Here is a 17,093-nt window from a genome sequence, read left to right as displayed (position 1 = left end):
TTGATTTAAGAGGTAATAATTCTCAAGAAATTATCAAAAATGTTTAGACACTCTGAATTGTCCAACATTTTTTTTATTTGTTGGATTGTCCAAAATTTTAGGATTCTTTCATATTTCAGTATGGAAAGAGTAAGGCTAGACTAGCCAACTTAGTAACATTTCAAATCTTACTAAAGGTCGTTGAGTTCACCTTGCAACATAAAAAAACATGATCTGATGCTTTAGGGATCTAGAGGAAAAAATTCAATGAACTAAAAAAATATATACTTTTAGTATTAAATTTTAATTTTACACTTGGGAGTTCGGTGAGAATTTTGTAGTCATCCTTTTTAAAACCTTGGATCAAACGCAATGTATTGTTTTACCCAAGTTTTTCCATGAAATCTAGAGGGCTATGGCGATGGATTGCCAATTTGGTAATTCATCAGTTCAAGGACTCTTAATAAGATTAGAAATCTCACTCTTACGTAGTTTGTACAAAAAATGTTTTTTTATTTTAATGATGCATGTAGCCTTAGCCAAACTCGTCCAAGCAGTTAAAAAAATGTAAGAGAGCCCAAAATGCTGGACAATCAAGTATGTTAGGTCGATTTTTTTTTTAAATTAAAAAAAATTTATTTTCAATAATTAATTAAAAAATTATCCCCTTTTTAGCAACATTCCCTTTAAAAAAACTCTTAATTACTCCCACCCTGAAAAGTAAAAACGAAAACTAGTAATCTTCAAGTGTTTTTATTTTTTATTTTTTCATTGTACACATGTATTTTTTTATTTTTATTTTTTATCTAGTTCTCATTGCACTCACCCAAGTGACTACCAAACATTTCTCATATTTACAATGTTCTATAGGTACCAATCAATCTTATACTTAGAGATTCGGTACAAGCATATCAAATAAATATTTACCTAAGAAAGTTCTGATCGGTAGGTACCTACTTAATTTGTTTTGTATAATCTGGTAGGTACATACTGGATCTATTTGGTAAAATTCGATATGACCTACCGAATTTATTAAAGCAAAATCGATTTGAGCATATCGAAAAAAATTTGTAAAAAAATCTAAGCTCTTCAATCAAAAATTATCGTTTTAGATGGTTTAAAGTATTTTTTTCACCTTTATTAATTATTAAATGCAAAAAAAAAAAAAAAATTAAGCCTAATCTCCAACTTCCCACAAAAATTTAAAAGGAGATGAATATGAAGAGAAAGAGAGAGAGAAGTGAGTTATTTTATCGGTAGATTTTGTTGGGTGCAATAAGGAGGAAAAGGGTAAAATTATAAAAGGGAAATGTTCAGCACCCTAAGTTTTACCACACACTTTAACAAACGTTTTTTGTCCTACATGGGTTAGAAGTTTTGGAATGGGCTGATTTTTGGTGAGAATGATCTCTATGATTAGAAGATCATCCTCCCCAAAAATCAGCCCATTTCGAAATGTTTAGCCCTATGTTTACACGTTGAAAAATTGTGGACCGTCCATTTTTAGTAAACCATTTTTGATGGGGTTAGAAGTTTTGGAATGAGCTGATTTTTGGTGAGGATGATCTCCTCACCATAGAGATCATCCTCACCAAAAATCAGCTCATTTCGAAACTTCTAACCCATGTAAGACAAAACGCGTTTGTTAAAGTGTATGGTAAAACTTAGGGTGCCGAACGGGACCCATTATAAAATACTTATTTAATTTTCACTTAAAATGGGGACAATGAGCCATTTTGGCGTGGGCAAATGACGCACCCTTTCGAAAAGTTATCTAGGTTGGGTATGAATTATCACCCAAAAGTTAGGAGTAATTTAGAAAGAAGCCCCTCGCACAGGGTTAAATAATTTTCCCTATATTTAATTATTTATCGTCTACTTTAGTGGCTTGCAGAGAGGGCAAAGTATACAAGCTAGGCAGACTTTTTGGAGAGATTGGATGCGAATTAGGGTTACGATTTCTTAATTTTTCTACTCCAATTAGCTGAGAAAAACAGAGAGATGGATCCGAAACTAACGGAGGTTTCACAACTGTTTGAGCGATTCAAAGCTGCATTTATAAGGAACGATTTCGAAACCTGTACCGAGCTCCTCTCCCAACTGAAGGTACACCTTTGATTTCGAAGATCTTCACAAAATTAATTATATTTATGTAGAATATTGTCTACAATAGACTGCATTGTATTTATAAGAAACCCTAAAATTTAGATCGTATTTTCTATCACTCTCTCTCATCTCAAATTTGGTAGGAAGAACGTGATTGGTTTCTTATTGTTGAGTGTTTCGACTTCAATTTGTCAAAATCTTCTAATATTAATTTAAATGAAGAAGAAAAAAACATTTTTTTTTTATCCGTTAAAAATAAGGAAAATTGGAAAATTGGTTTTACAATTTCGGCTAAACTTCAAATTTTAACATTTGAGAAAATGTCAAAATTTTGAGATTTCTTTCGGTTTTGAGTAAATATTACAAATTTACTTTGAAATGTACCCTAATATAGAATTTGACCATATCCTACATGAAATTTTGCAGTGTCATTGGAGCCAGATTTTAAAATCTCAAGATGTCATTTTTATTTGTGTCCAGACCGATACTATAGCTGAAACTGGGATTTAAAACTTTTCAAAGAACATTGGAGCCTCAATAACTAAATAAAAATTGGTCAATCAATGTGTTAGCGCCAATGGGAAGTTAATTTTGATACCACATGAATATATCGGTCCTCTTGTTAAAGAAGTAAGCAACCAAAAAATGAGAACGAAAAATGAAGTCTATGGAGGGATATCCAAGCTATTTGAGTTAGTTTCCATTTTGTTTAATTGCTTAGGGGGTTAGTAAGATGGTGTTTGTTTCCGCTTCAAAATGTGGATTTCAGTGCGTTTGCGCTGAAAATCTGCGTTTCAGTCGGAAATTACCGTTTGGTAAAAAACTGTGTTATGAAATTGCGTCTTGGAACTGCGTTTTGAAACGCAAATTTGAGAAGCGCATATGACGCGCTTTTTTTTTTTTTCGCGTTTGCGGGGAAATTTATCACCAAATAAACGGTTCATGTGAATTGACGATTTTTCCCTTGTCCCTCGTCTCTATTCTCTTGCTCGACAAAAGCTAATCTCTCACACTCGTTCGATAGAAATCTCTCACACCTCATCTCTCCATCAATAGACCTATCCCGCACAACCATTGGAGTACCAATGAACCCTCGGCACAGAGTAGCAGCAACCCCATAAAAGAAAGTATATTGGATAAAATAAAAAAGGGGGTTTTGTTAGGCAAGTAGATCTACATACCATGCTTGTGAAAGTAGAGACACCATGGATCAAACAGGTGGTTTTGAACCACGATTTCTTGGAGAGAATTCCGTACAAATTGGCGATGGAGAGAATTCCGTACAAATTGGCGATGGAGAGAGGCCATTGGATGAAGAGCTCAACCCATATGAGGCCAACAAAGAAATCGGGCTTCTCTGCAACCAAATAATCGTCGTAATCGAAGAGAATAGCTACTACGGCCATGAAAAGGAAGTAGAGGAAGAGAATGGCGTCCACGAACTTGTCGATCAGACCCATTTGTTTGCAATCTCTCTCTTTCTCTCTCTCTCTCTCTTTTGAATGGTTGATTGTTCTTGTTTGTTTGCTAGTTGGAAGATTAATGGGGATTTTTACTTGTTTTAATCATAAAAAATTAAAAATAAAAATCTTGACTTCAACATAGAGAAATACGAAATAATTAGTGTTATGGAGGAGATAACTAAAAATATTGACTGTTGGATTTTGTGTTACACGATCAAGGTATAATAGTATAATTGTTCCACCATGAATCATTACAATCAATGGTTAAGATCAACTCTAGTCTACAAATTACGCGTTCTCAGGCAATTTGATTTAGTAAATATTGATTATTTTTCTTATAACACACCAAAAGGGTGATTTAGGAGAAATATTTTGCTCACTAAGAAGCTCAGAGCTTTACATGTGGCTTCAAGAGGGTGATTTACAAGTTATGAAACATGCTTTCCTTACAAACTTAATAAGATTTGGAATCTTACTAAGGGTTTTTGAGCTCAAATGGATTATCACATTGGCAAATTCAACACACAACCCTTTAGATTTTATGAAAAAACTCATATTCATTAATAATATTTTTGAGGGTTTGATCATGGTTTTGAAAATGGATAGCTACTGAACTTATAAATTTAATGGTGAAAATGATATTTTTTTGGAAGTTCATAGAATTTTTCCCCCACATCGGATCATGTTTTGGATGCCACAAGATGAGCTCAGCAATCCTTGATAAGATTTAAAATCTTATTAAGCAAGACTAGCCTTATTCAAGATTATTGGGTGAAGGGTTGAAAGAGATTTGGATTAAGGAAAATAATTATTTTTATAAATTTTTAATATAAAATTATTTTATTTATGTATATTTAATGTAATTATATATTTATAAGGGTATTCTAATAATTTTTTATGCATTTTGAGTGCATTATCAACCTTAAGGGTATTCTGGTCATTTTACCATAATACAACAGATTTTAGAAGCTGTATCAAACAATAATTACCAGATTTTGGTAAATAGTACAGTAGTTTTACAAAGCTCTATCAAACAAGCTTTTCAGTGTTTCAGCTTCTGACAGTAGATTTTGACAGCAGATTTTGACAGCAGAAGCTGAAAGTAGATTCAGGCAGCTAAATCAAACGGGGCATAAGTAAATTTAGGATAATCTATTTTCTAAAAATTTAAAATAACAAGTGGAATTTAGATTTACTCGAAGCTTCTAGTTAGGTAAGAACTAAGAAGTGATTACAGGTTTATAAGTTTTAGGAAAAGCTTTCTTCTTACTAAAATACGGTATTAGAGTAGTCTGTAAGTGTCAGATATATTTGTGATGCAATGGAAAGTTGTTTTGAGAAGCAATTGACGTGTGTACCTTTTTTTGGTTCACTTTGTAACTATTTTTCAATGTTAACCAAGGTTCGTTGTTTCCAGCTTGAAGGTGTGACTTATTGTGGGCTTATTATTAGAGCATTAAATGGGATGGATCCTGGGTTGGATCTAAATATAGCCATATTTAGGTCTGGATTTTTATACTATTTCGGATCCAGATCCACTTCCAACTCTGATCCTACTAAGTAAGACCATATCTGGATTCAATTATCAGTTGGGTCAAATGATTGTTTGATTTTTTTCCTCCTATTTTACTTCTTTCCATGCTAATAATAGTATCATGTGTTTGGTGGGCAGGGTGTATTCGTAGGAATTAGTCCCACTTCCAAAGGGGGTGGGGGACACCCTACCAGCTTTAGATGGATCTGTCCAACCCAAATACGAGTTGGGTCAAGGGAAATTAAAAAATATTCGGCCCATTTTTTTGATTCAGATGTACTCCAAGGATCCAAACCCACTAAAGTCGATTTTTGGTTTACTCGGATTTCGGGTTAAATTTAACTCATCTTATTCCCTACTTGTTATGTCACATTCTCACTAGTAGCTCTAGGTTTGATTTCAGTCTTGCCCAAGAGAGAGTTTTCAAATAACCCTATCTGGTATAAAAAGAGACGAAAAAAGAAAAAGAAAAAGAAAACGCACAGAATATGAGAATAAAAAAAGAAAGTAAGAGAGAAAAGGATTACACCATCATCACCACTTTCCAATACCCATTGAACCAAACCCGGATCCATTGTTAAAATGTCTGCGTTATCATTGGAGGATAATAGTGAGGTTGGAAAATAAGCGATTGAGCTTTCTTTTGGTAGAAATCACTGTATTCATCAAGGTGAATTTAGACACGAATTCTCTCTCTACACATATTTAGTTCCCAATTCATCCCATTTGGGACAACAAAGGTCACACAAAAACATGTGTGTGGTGTAGGACAACCTAGAAGTGTTCAATTCTAAGGTTGTTCTGCTTGGGAAGTGTGATGGAAAGGATAATTGGATGGCGATGAAGAAAAAAGAATACTTATTAAAATGTTTTTTTTTAAAGAAAAGGTTTCCAAAATCTCGAATTGCTATATATTGAAATGTAAAATGCAAAGTTCTGTAATTATGATATTTTGCAACTAGGGTTTTGGAAAGGTTTATGGTATTTGGGGTTGGGTAATAAAGTATAAGATAGATTTGGGGAAGAGGTTAATGGGGTAAGTGTTTATGGATTTGATGAGTTTCTTGATGTGTTAAAGGATTCAGGATTCATTTGAAAATCAAGAAAACATAAAAAAGATAGGAAATATATAAGATTCAAGAAAGAAAAGAAAAAATAGAAGAAGATAGATGATACCTTAGTCTCACACCATTATCCAATCACTGGAGAAATTTAAATAAAAGAGCTGTAAATTTTATTTTATTCCATTAAATTATTAAAATCTAATTACAATACTACATACATATGCTCTCTCATATTAGACTCAAAACCCTAATTCTAATATCACTTAAGCATTGACATTTTTACCTTGAGAAGCCAATCCCTTGTGAACCTCATACTCTATTAGTATTTTGGTCATAACACTCTCAAAATTTATCAGAATTGCAAAATCTTGGGCTCATTAGGTAGGTAATTGAATAACCTTTCAAACAACACAAAAAAAAGTAGTTGAATACGACAAGTTTTAACTCATCAAAATAAGGCCTAAAGAAAAATTATTCGAATAATATCTAGATTCTAATCAAACTTCTAAAATAACCCAAAAGCAATTCAATTAAAAATAACTTATTTAAAATAATCCCGAACGATAAAATAAATAAATCCAGACACAACTAAGTGGAAACCTAAGTAATTACAAAATTTCTGTCTGAGCTTGTTACAATGGGCTTGATTTGCATCCCGCATTAGTGTGCTACATTTTTCATTTTCTTGCTCTCTTTAGAAACTAATTTTCAATCCCTTGAGAAATGAATTCGCATGCATTCACGGGACATTGTGTATTGAATTTTTCTTTTTTGATCTTTGGGCATTCATATTATGTTTTATGGATGCCCTTGTAAGTAAGCTACATAATAAACAATTTCAAAAGTGTCCTTAAAAGGAACTCAGGCGTGCCAAAATGCTTCTAAGGTTTCTTTACTCATGGAAGCTAAGACTGGGGGCCCAAATAGACCAATGTGTTTTGCCATCTTAACATCTCCTAACTTGACAAGTTTCAACTCAATAACACTTTGCCGTATATCACAAGGAGTCATGCTTTTTTTTTTCCCTATTAATTTTATTGAAATTTAGTGACAACAATTCATAGGAGAAGGAACTCTTTGTCCAATCCATAGGGTCCTCTATCAATGGACAGTCTAGATTGGCCACATTAAGCTTTCACGTGTAAAGAAAGGCTATAGTTCAATGAATAATTTTAGAATGTAGTTCCAAAAGATATTTTTGGCGCAAGATATGTGCTTCAAGTCTTATTTGATCCACTGTCTTCGTTGTGTTGAGGTGCATGTAAATCACTTTATGCCCAATTAAGCTCTTTGTTGTGAAGAGAGTATTGGCTTGGGTGAGAGAAAATTGCTGTCTTAATTTTTTGTTTTTCCTTTTATAGCTGTTTTGTTGGAGTGTTGATGTGTCTGATAACTTGTAATGTGGTTTCAACTATCATATACTGCCTTGTTTGATGATCATTTGGTGAAGGTTACCAACTTTTTTGGGGCCACGCCAAGGGAATTTGCTTTAATGATATTGTTCTTTGTTAGTAACGTTTGGATTACACGATTTCCATGTCAAGGGGATATGGCGCTTGATCATTTTTTGGCAACTGATTGTTTATGGGATGTTTTATTGTTTACTCATATTGGTGTTAAAGACACATATGTTGGGGATGTCACATGATTCTATTGCCTTACAATTGTATTTTCTTTAGTCCTCAATACATTTGTCCCAAGAATGATAAAAACACATGTTGAATAAATGTTTTTATTTTACAAGTGTTTCATAGGTATGTAATCTGTAGACACCCCAAATTGTACGAGTCCAATGAAGAAAATGTTTCTAAGACCTTAGATAAGGCCTATTATCAAGGTGCAAGGTCTGAGAATAAAAATTGGGAAGTTTTTAACTAAAATCCATGTTTAAATTCAAATCCAAAGAAAGTGTAAACCCCAAATCATATTAACTTGACTTAATCAAAGCTCAAAAATTACAATTTGGTCCATTGGGTCAATTGTTCATTTCCAAAAGGACACATGACACTTTCTATTTTGTCCTCTAAAAAATAATGCCACTTGGTAATGTTTTATTGGTCCCAATCCTAAAGGAATCATGTAATTGGTGGGTTAATGCTCAAAGCCCATTGGTAGGTCAACCTCTTTATGAAAAATTCATATGGTGCTCTTATTGAAAATAAAATCAACAAGACAAATACTTGGGATCCATGTAAATATGTTGGAAACTATAGGCATAAACTATTTTACCCTTAAAAGGCAATCACTAAATTTTTTGTACTTGATTATTTTTTGCACATCCCTCTAAAAGAGGCTTATTTTGAAAATATAATTGTACTCATATTTTTTGAGATATTTACAAAAGAACCAAGACTTATTTTTACTTATGACATTATTACATGCATGCTCTCAAAATCACTTTTCACCAATCACATCACCTTATACACGACTTCCACCCATTCATGTTCCCAAAATCACTTTTTTACCTTTTTCTATCTATCTATGTTTTTTGAGAAAATTATATGAGAATAAAAAATCGCATTTCCACTTGATATCTTCACATTCATTTTTCGAAACTATTTTTCACTTACCACCCAAACACTATCAAAATCATGTCTCATGGGCTTGGTTAAATGGCTTTCTTCTCAAAGTCTATGTCAAATTCCACTGTTTGCCTTTAACAATGTTGGAAATCAAATGAAATCCAAGGTAAATCTCACGTCATTTCTCAAATCCTTAGGGTAAGATTATTTTGCCCTTAAAAATTGTCCAAAAACTCTATAAAAGGGGAGTATTCCCTTTAGTTGGAACAAGCATTTTTTTTCCACCTCAAACCTATGTTAAATCTCTCCAAGACTTTCTCTCATCCTCTAAAAGGCTTCATATTTTTTCTTGGTGTTTTGGGATATTTTTTTTTTGATCAGTAGGCGTTTTGGGATATTCCATTGATGGAATACCATGGCCTCAAGAATGCATGCATAGATGTCTAGAAACTTGGTGATTCACCCCATGAAAGGGGGACATCTTTTATCAACATTTCCATGCACGGTGTATATGTGTGCAAGAGGTGTACATAGTGATGAATATGATGAGAAAGGTTTAAAAGGGCTTCAATTCCCATCCTTTTGGTCAAACCACCTTGCACATTCCATGCATAAGGTTGAGGTCCAACCTATTGATGGTGGGAGATGGTGTTTCAATAGATCCTAGGGTTTTCTAATAGAGAAAAAAGATTGAGGGAGGTAGAAGAGGGATGGGGGAGGCAATACTTAAATAGAACTATCCTATCCCTACCTTGGAAGCTTGCCTTCTTAGTTTTTTTTTTTTTTTTCTCTTCTTTGAAGGTTAGAGATTAAGAAATGGAGAGAGAGAGAAAGAGTGAATGTTAGAGAGTTGGTGTGAAGGGGAGTTAGAGTGAAATGAGAAGACTTAGGGAGAGATTTTGGTATAAATTTGGGGCTAGAGAATGGTTGTTTCAACTCAAGGGAAGGCTCCCCCTTTTATAGAGTTTTGAGACAAATTCTGTGGGCAAAATGATTCAACTCTAAGGACTTTGAGAAATGACATGAGATTTATTTTGGAATCTTTTGATTTCCAACATTATTGAGGGTAAATGGTGGAATTGATTTGGACTTCAAAAATTAAACCATTTGGTCAAGCTCATGTGACATGATCTTGGTAGTGTTTGCGTGGTAGGTGAAAAATAGTTTGAGAGAATTAATGGGAGGATATCATGTGAAAATGTGATCTTTGGTTCCCATATAATTTTCTCAAAAAGTATGGGCAAATAGGAAGAGGTGAAATTTTTTTTTTTGGAGTATGAATGAGAGGATGTCATTTGTTAAGGTGATGTAGTTAGTGAAAAATGATTTTGGGAGCTTGTATGTGATGATACCATGTGTAATGGTAGGTCTTGGTTCTTTTGTAAATATTTTAAAAAGTATGGGTATAAGTTTATTTTTAAATATGAATTTCTCACACAGGGGTTGATCTACTAATGAGCTTTGAGCTTTGAGCCACCAATTAAATTGTTCTTTCAGGGTTGAAATCAATAAAACCTTACCAAGTGGCATTGTTTTTGGGAGGATAAAGGAGAGAGTGTCTTGTGTCGCTTTGGAAAAGAATAATTGACCCAATAGGCTAAGATGGTTTAATTTTTGAGGTTTGATTGAACAAAGTTAGTATAATTTGGGCCTTTGGACTTTACATTTTCTTTGGCTTTGAATTTAAAGAAACTCCAATGACGTCTCTAAAATTTGGCTCCAAATTGGCATCTTCTCTGAATTTAGATAAGATGCTCTTTTCCGAATCAATTTGAATTCCAACCAGTTTGGGATTGAGTGAAAATGATGAAAGTCAAAATGTCATTTATGTAAAAAAGTGAGGACAAAATGGGTATTTAAGTAATGATTAGTGATTTAGAGATGGGCTCTAAAATTTACCAGCGTCTCTAAATTAGAGCTATGGATAATGATTTAGAGAGGTCGTCAGAGATTTAGAGACCGGTTGGAGTTGCTCTTAAACATGGACTTTAGTTACCTAACTTTTGGCCTTGGCCTTGCACCTTAAAAATGAGTCTTATCCAAAGTCTTAGAAGCCTTTTCTTGGTTGGGCTTGTACAATCTGGGGTGTTTACAGAGTACATACTTGTGAGATACTTGTAGAATAAAAACATTTATTCAATCTTTGCTTATATTATTCTTGGGACCCCAAGATAGAAAAATGCCTTAAAGACTCGAGAGAGGGTAATTGTAAGAGGCAATAAAATCATGTGACATCCCCAACATATGTGTTTCCTTAATACCGATATGGGTTAACATTAAAACACCCCGTGAGGGAATGGGGGCAGGAGATGTCAAGTTTGCATCCTCTAAACAAGAAAGTAGGGAGTCTCGATTCCCAAGAGTGGGGATTCGGGAGATACTATACTAAGATGTGATGTTGTGGAAAGGAATGGTGAGCAGACATCAAATCAGTCATTCACCCTAAAAGAGTTGTCGAATCCAAGGTGTCACAGTCAGCCACCAGAAAATGACCAAACGCCGCATAGCCCCTTAACATTCAGATCATGTAACCCAAATGTTGCTTAGAAAGAACACCTAACAATGTTTCAATATTTTCTCCCCCCCTTGGTGCATGTGTTAATCAAATGTTATTTTCTTACGTGTCATTTTCTAAAGAAAGCCTAAAATGACATTTGAATTCCTGACCTCATCATCTGAACTAAGTGGTCTCTACTTTTTTCATTGCAGGTTTTATTGACAGAATTCAAAAGCCTTCCACCATGTTTTGAAGAATCACCTAATGCTGTTCATGAATTGACAATAGCAAGTAACATTCTTAAGCTCAAATATATATAATTTATTTTACGTCTACCCATGGCATAACTTTTTGAGGAGCTTGTTATATCTTTTTGATGATGATGTGTTTTTTTTTTTCCTTCCATTATGTTTGGGTTTTTTATTCATGTGATTATCCCTTTTCCTCAGTTCTTAATATATCTGCATCACTTTTTTATTCAGTAATGTATCCTAGTGTAGTGGCCTGCGAAGACTCATTGGAATATATACTCACTTACACTTGTTATGATCATGAGGACTTCAGGGGATATATATGAGCATGCTGTTGTTCTCAGCGTGAAGATAGAAGATCAAGATGCCTTTGAGAGGGACTTGTACCAATTAAAACCTTATTATACAGATACAGGGTAACTTTCTTTTGATTTCAATTTCGGCAATAAATAGCAAGGTTGGTAGTACTTTAGTTAAGGCATAGAATGGTGATGATGATAATAAGTAGTAAGGTTACTATGCTGAACTATAGTCCGGAAAACTTGCTTACCTTCTATTTTTGAAGCCTTTGTTTGCAACTAATATTGTTGTTTTTCTGGAACAGTAGTCGTCTCGCGCCATCCCTGCAGGAGTACCCAATCTTAGGCCTTAATCTTCTAAGGCTCCTTGTGCAAAACAGAATAGCAGAATTCCACACTGAACTGGAACTGCTTTCCGCAGCTGCTCTGGAAAATCCCTGCATCAAGCATGCTGTTGAATTGGAACAATCCTTCATGGAAGGTGCTTACAATCGTGTACTGAGTGCCAGGCAGACAGTGCCACATGAGACTTATGTGTATTTCATAGATCTCCTGGCCAAGACAGTTAGGTAATATGTTTGACTTTGATCTATTGTAGCGGTTACTTGAAATTAAAAAATCTAACAATATCTCCAGCAGTGTACCGGTAACTGAGGCATCTTTATGGAATATGATCAGATCATCCAATTATCTTATTTCTGAGAGCTGCTTTTGCCTGCCCCCCCCCACCAACCACCGCCCACCCACAACTTTTACTTATTACACCCCAATTTCTTAAATTATTTATCATTCCCCAATTAAAGATTAAAACACACCATTCAAACATTACAAAGGTTTGGCTCAAATTATTATCTCAACATTTGTAGAGATACTCTTTCAAACAATTTCAGTAGTTGTTTACAATTAAGATTTTAAGTTCATATAAAATCTTAAACCCTAAAAATAGAAATCTAGCAAAAAAATGAGCATTTACTTATTTTCAATCATTTACTTCTTATTTTTTTTAACAGTTTAAGAAATTGGGGTGCACTAAGTAAAAAAGTTGGGGTGCCAATAGCAGCTCTTATTTTTTGATCCTGAAGAAAGCGGGGAAACATTGTACATGGACCAAAAAGAAGAAAGTATTAAATAGGTAGTTGCTATTATCCAATCAGGTCAATTTTTTTTGGTTTTGAGGAGATCTCCTAAGTAGAAAAATTGGAGGGTGGATTTAATCTTCATGGACACCATTTGTATTATGATGCTATTGTATGATCTAATTTTTCTTATTGAAATGTAATGATTGGGAAATGAAGGTTTTTATTAACTTTCTTTCTATTTATATTTTTTAATCTTATTTTTGACTTGCAGGGATGAAATAGCTGGATGTAGTGAAAAAGCGTATGATTATCTTTCGACTGGTAATGCCCGTCAAATGTTGATGTTCTCTTCAGACCAAGAGCTATCCGAATATATCACAGAGGTGAGCTCTTTTGCAGCACAATAATCTTTTTACTCCGATATTTTCTTTCTTGTTTTTGTTCAATTGACCACTTCAATTTGTAAATGTAATGGATTTACTTTGGTGCTGCTTATTTAACCGAGTTACCAGCTGTCATTTATTTTTTTGTCTCTCCTGTATTTTGGATTTGCATATATTCTAGTCCTACTCTCTTTTTGCACTTGTTACCTAATTAGCATTCTTTAAAAGTTAAATTGACACCCTCCCTCATCCAAGAGCTTTCTTAATAGAATGCCATATTGTTACTCTCTAGATGGAACCAATTCTGGGTAAAAACAGTTTTAGATTGTTGGAGAGATTTAAATGCATCATGTTTGTATTTCCAGTGGACGTTTGCATTTTGGATCTTGCTTCGGATTTGGCCAAAATGCCATGCGTACTATGGACACACAAGTATAAGCCTGTATACATAATCTCATGCACACATTAACAACGTTGAATTATTTGCTTGCAGGAGCGTCCTGAGTGGGAGGTAAAGAATGGGTTTGTGTTCTTCCAAAAGGTGAAAGAATCAGCACCTTCCAAGGAGATACCATCGTTGCAACTCATCAATCAGACACTTAGTTATGCAAGAGAGCTTGAGCGAATTGTTTAAACGAGGATGCTTAGTACTTCCCATCGGAAAAGTGTGAAACTTGCAAAGAGATGTCATTGCTGCGACTCATCAAGCAGTTGTGCAAGAGAATTTCCCATATGGTAAAATTGTGTTCCAAAAATTCAAATTTCGAAACTCATTGTTGTTTAAACTTTCATTAGCTTGGCTAAACCCATTGATGCTCAGACTTTTATTACCTTAGTGAAAGTGTTACTTTGCCCCCCATTTAATTGAATTTAAGATAAAAAATAATGGATTTTCTCCCCCAACCCATATTTTTTTTAAACCTTTCCATCAAGGCATCTAAATGGCCATATATATATATATATATATATTTGATTGATTGATTGATTTACACTAACAAACAGGGCCCACCATTTGATGGTTAATAAGTGTCCACTATTTGGATGAAAATTCAGTCCAGTTGGATGACAGTAATTACCCATCACAATCTTTCATTAAAGATTTGATTAAGTAAAATTATATTTGGTTTCCACTGAACTGTCCATTCACTCTCTTTTTTGAAAATATTTTGGATTATCCCAAATTATTTCGGTCCATGCTTTCTCAATATCATCATTATGTTTTATGATCGAAACATTGCTTTGAAAACGAGATTTAAAACATTTGATCTAACAACTACGGACTTTTTAATTGAATTGGGGTGGTTGGGTTTGAGATATTAATCCATGTGGATTCCAAATGATTTGCTTGAAAACCAAAGACGACAAATGGAGTTAAAGGACCCAATGTGACATCAGTTAACGTGGTCTCTTCCTACTGTTCTTCCATCAGAGTAGGGACCTTTATAAGAATTTATATTGACACACCAACTTTTTTTGTTTATCACATTCCAATTAATTAAATCACATTCTATTCTTATGACAAAAAAAAATATATATATATTATTCTATATATAATCATAATAGATTTAAAGATTATTTTATAATTTAAAATATTTATTTAATGTGAATTTGAGTAAAATATACTCACCCTTTTCTCATTATAATATTATAGAGTAGAATATAGATAAATGTGCCTATTGGCAACATGACTTCACTTTCATATTTGACGTTTGTTGTTGGTATAGATCATCTTATCTTTTAGATCACTCAGTTTTACACCATAAAAGTAGCCAAAATAATTAGTTAGAGAAAAAGATAAAAAAACAAAACAAATCTGTGTACCTAACCAAGTCGAAATAGAAATAAACAAAGATTTATTTCCTAGATGTACAAAGTTAATTCTATCATGAGCTTTAGTTACACATGTGAGGGCAACTAAGAGGGGATTTTTTTTTATGAGGGCAATATATATCATAATAGTTATAATCTTCTTGATTTTGAAAATTCTTATGGGGACAAGTGCTCTCATTGTAAATCTGTCCGTAATGATGAAAATCACTATTCTCAGTTTTTCTTGACATCCCCTTATATTAGAGGGCAATTTTATTTTGTCAAGCATCCCTTTGGTTGATGTGACGTTTGACTTAAAAGGCGTGTCTTCAAAAACCAGTTACATATATCTAATTCGAACTCTTTTAAGTCTTGGAGACGACTAAACATTGGAGTTCATTGACTAAACATTGGAGTTCATTTCAAGAATTGGCATCAATTCTACTATGCTCCAACTCTGCTTCCAAACAAGTTTATATACATATATGCACAAGATTGAAAGGAGAAAATTATATTCATTTGGTCAATATCTCAATGATAGAAATAAGGATAACATTTTGATGAGAATCCTAGTTCTAGCTTTACAAATGGGGAACAACCTATGATTTGTTGGCTCCCATGTAGGAGATCTCTTGTAGTTGTTATAACATAATTACAATTTTATTTCAATTGTAGACTTTTATTTTTGAACCTTGAAATCAGCCTTGACGATTGAAAATTTAATAAAATCATGGTAGGCCATGCATAAAATTCTTTCTCAAAATTTAAATTAGAAAAAAAGTAACAACTTTTGTCCTATTTGTCAATTTCTTCTTGGGATCCCTTTTGTAGGATTACTTATTTGGAAAGGCAACGTAGAAAATGACAGAAACGCTGATGAAGACAGAATCTCTAACACGTTAGCATCCCTGTCTTCATCAAATCAAAGACAAAAAGCAAACCACAACCCCGAAAGTAACAAATCCCATAATGAACATATGGATATTATATATGAATAATGCTTGAGTCACCTCAGACTGGAACCTTGTGAGTCACCTCAGACTGGAACCTTGTTCTTGAGGTCACTCTCTCTCTCTCTTTATATTGTTTTTAAGTAGCGTTTGGCACACGTTGGGAGAGCACTTTTTTTTTTTTCAGTTTTAGGGGCATCGTTTGGTTAGAAGTCCACTTCCCATGCTTTGGTATGGTACGCTAGCTAGTTGACAAGCTTTTAACTGCGGTCTGATTTCAAAGACTGGATATTTATGGAACTTAAAACTACTATCTTTTTAAAAATGAAAAATATCATTTATTTATTTTACATATTATCCAAAAGACCGTTAAAGTATTTTTAAGATATGAAATCATTGACCTTGTTGAGTTTAGTCCCAAATTAGACGTTCATTGTCTTGTCTCTCTCCTTATAAGCTTTTGGAATTCTTTACTTATTGTCAATTGATTTTGCATTAGACTCCCAAATTTATCAAATTTGAAAGTCTAATTTTTCTTTTAATACATTTGGAAAGTATTGAAAAACTCATTTTCAATACATATATATATATATATATATATATATGGTCCCGTTCGGCACCCTAAGTTTTACCACACACTTTAACAAACGCGTTTTGTCTTACATGGGTTAGAAGTTTCGGAATGAGCTGATTTTTGGTGAGGATGATCTCTACACCATAGAGATCATCCTCACCAAAAATCAGCTCATTCCGAAACTTCTAACCCCATCAAAAATGGTTTACAAAAAATGGACGGTCCACAATTTTTCAACATGTAAACATAAGGCTAAACATTTCGGAATGGGCTGATTTTTGGGGAGGATGATCTTCTAATCATAGAGATCATTCTCACCAAAAATCAGCCCATTCCAAAACTTCTAACCCATGTAGGACAAAAAACGTTTGTTAAAGTGTGTGTGGTAAAACTTAGGGTGCTGAACATTCCCATATATATATATATTATCTATATATGGTCCCGTTTGCCACCCTTAGTTTTTACCACACACTTTAACAAACGTGTTTTGTCTTACATGAGTTAGAAGTTTCGGATGAGCTGATTTTTGGTGAGGATGATCTCTATGGTGAGGAGATCATCCTCACCAAAAATCAGCTCATTC

At 33.7% G+C, this 17,093-nt stretch overlaps 1 protein-coding gene across 2 annotated transcripts; it reads left to right on the top strand.

The window, feature by feature from the left end:
• Nucleotides 1-1,850: 1,850 nt before the first annotated feature.
• Nucleotides 1,851-14,036, top strand: LOC147407908 (26S proteasome non-ATPase regulatory subunit 8 homolog A-like). 2 transcript variants are annotated; one of them, XM_086436686.1, is made up of 6 exons: nucleotides 1,851-2,085; nucleotides 11,378-11,456; nucleotides 11,730-11,832; nucleotides 12,024-12,284; nucleotides 13,066-13,177; nucleotides 13,671-14,036. In XM_086436686.1, exons 1-6 carry the CDS (start codon nucleotides 1,981-1,983, stop codon nucleotides 13,809-13,811), a joined length of 801 nt encoding a protein of 266 aa, XP_086292812.1. In that variant the 5' UTR covers nucleotides 1,851-1,980; the 3' UTR covers nucleotides 13,812-14,036. The 2 variants fall into 2 exon arrangements, with proteins under 2 accessions (XP_086292812.1, XP_086292811.1); XM_086436685.1 differs by having other exon boundaries at nucleotides 1,852-2,085; nucleotides 12,021-12,284.
• Nucleotides 14,037-17,093: the final 3,057 nt, after the last annotated feature.

The sequence above is a fragment of the Akebia trifoliata genome, chromosome 3, assembly GCF_017979445.1.
Source record: "Akebia trifoliata isolate Shusen 1 chromosome 3, ASM1797944v1, whole genome shotgun sequence".
In the NCBI taxonomy this organism is placed as follows: domain Eukaryota; kingdom Viridiplantae; phylum Streptophyta; class Magnoliopsida; order Ranunculales; family Lardizabalaceae; genus Akebia; species Akebia trifoliata.
Note: the sequence above shows the minus strand (reverse complement) of the source record. Positions and strands in the feature narration are given on the sequence as shown.

Excerpts from the sequence above, each read along its gene's own strand:
- LOC147407908 (XM_086436685.1), top strand. The coding sequence starts at position 1,981 with ATGGATCCGAAACTAACGGAGGTTTCACAACTGTTTGAGCGATTCAAA. Across the intron at positions 2,086-11,377 it reads AGCTCCTCTCCCAACTGAAG|GTTTTATTGACAGAATTCAA; the intron begins GTACACCTTTGA and ends TTTTCATTGCAG. Across the intron at positions 12,285-13,065 it reads CTCCTGGCCAAGACAGTTAG|GGATGAAATAGCTGGATGTA; the intron begins GTAATATGTTTG and ends TTTGACTTGCAG.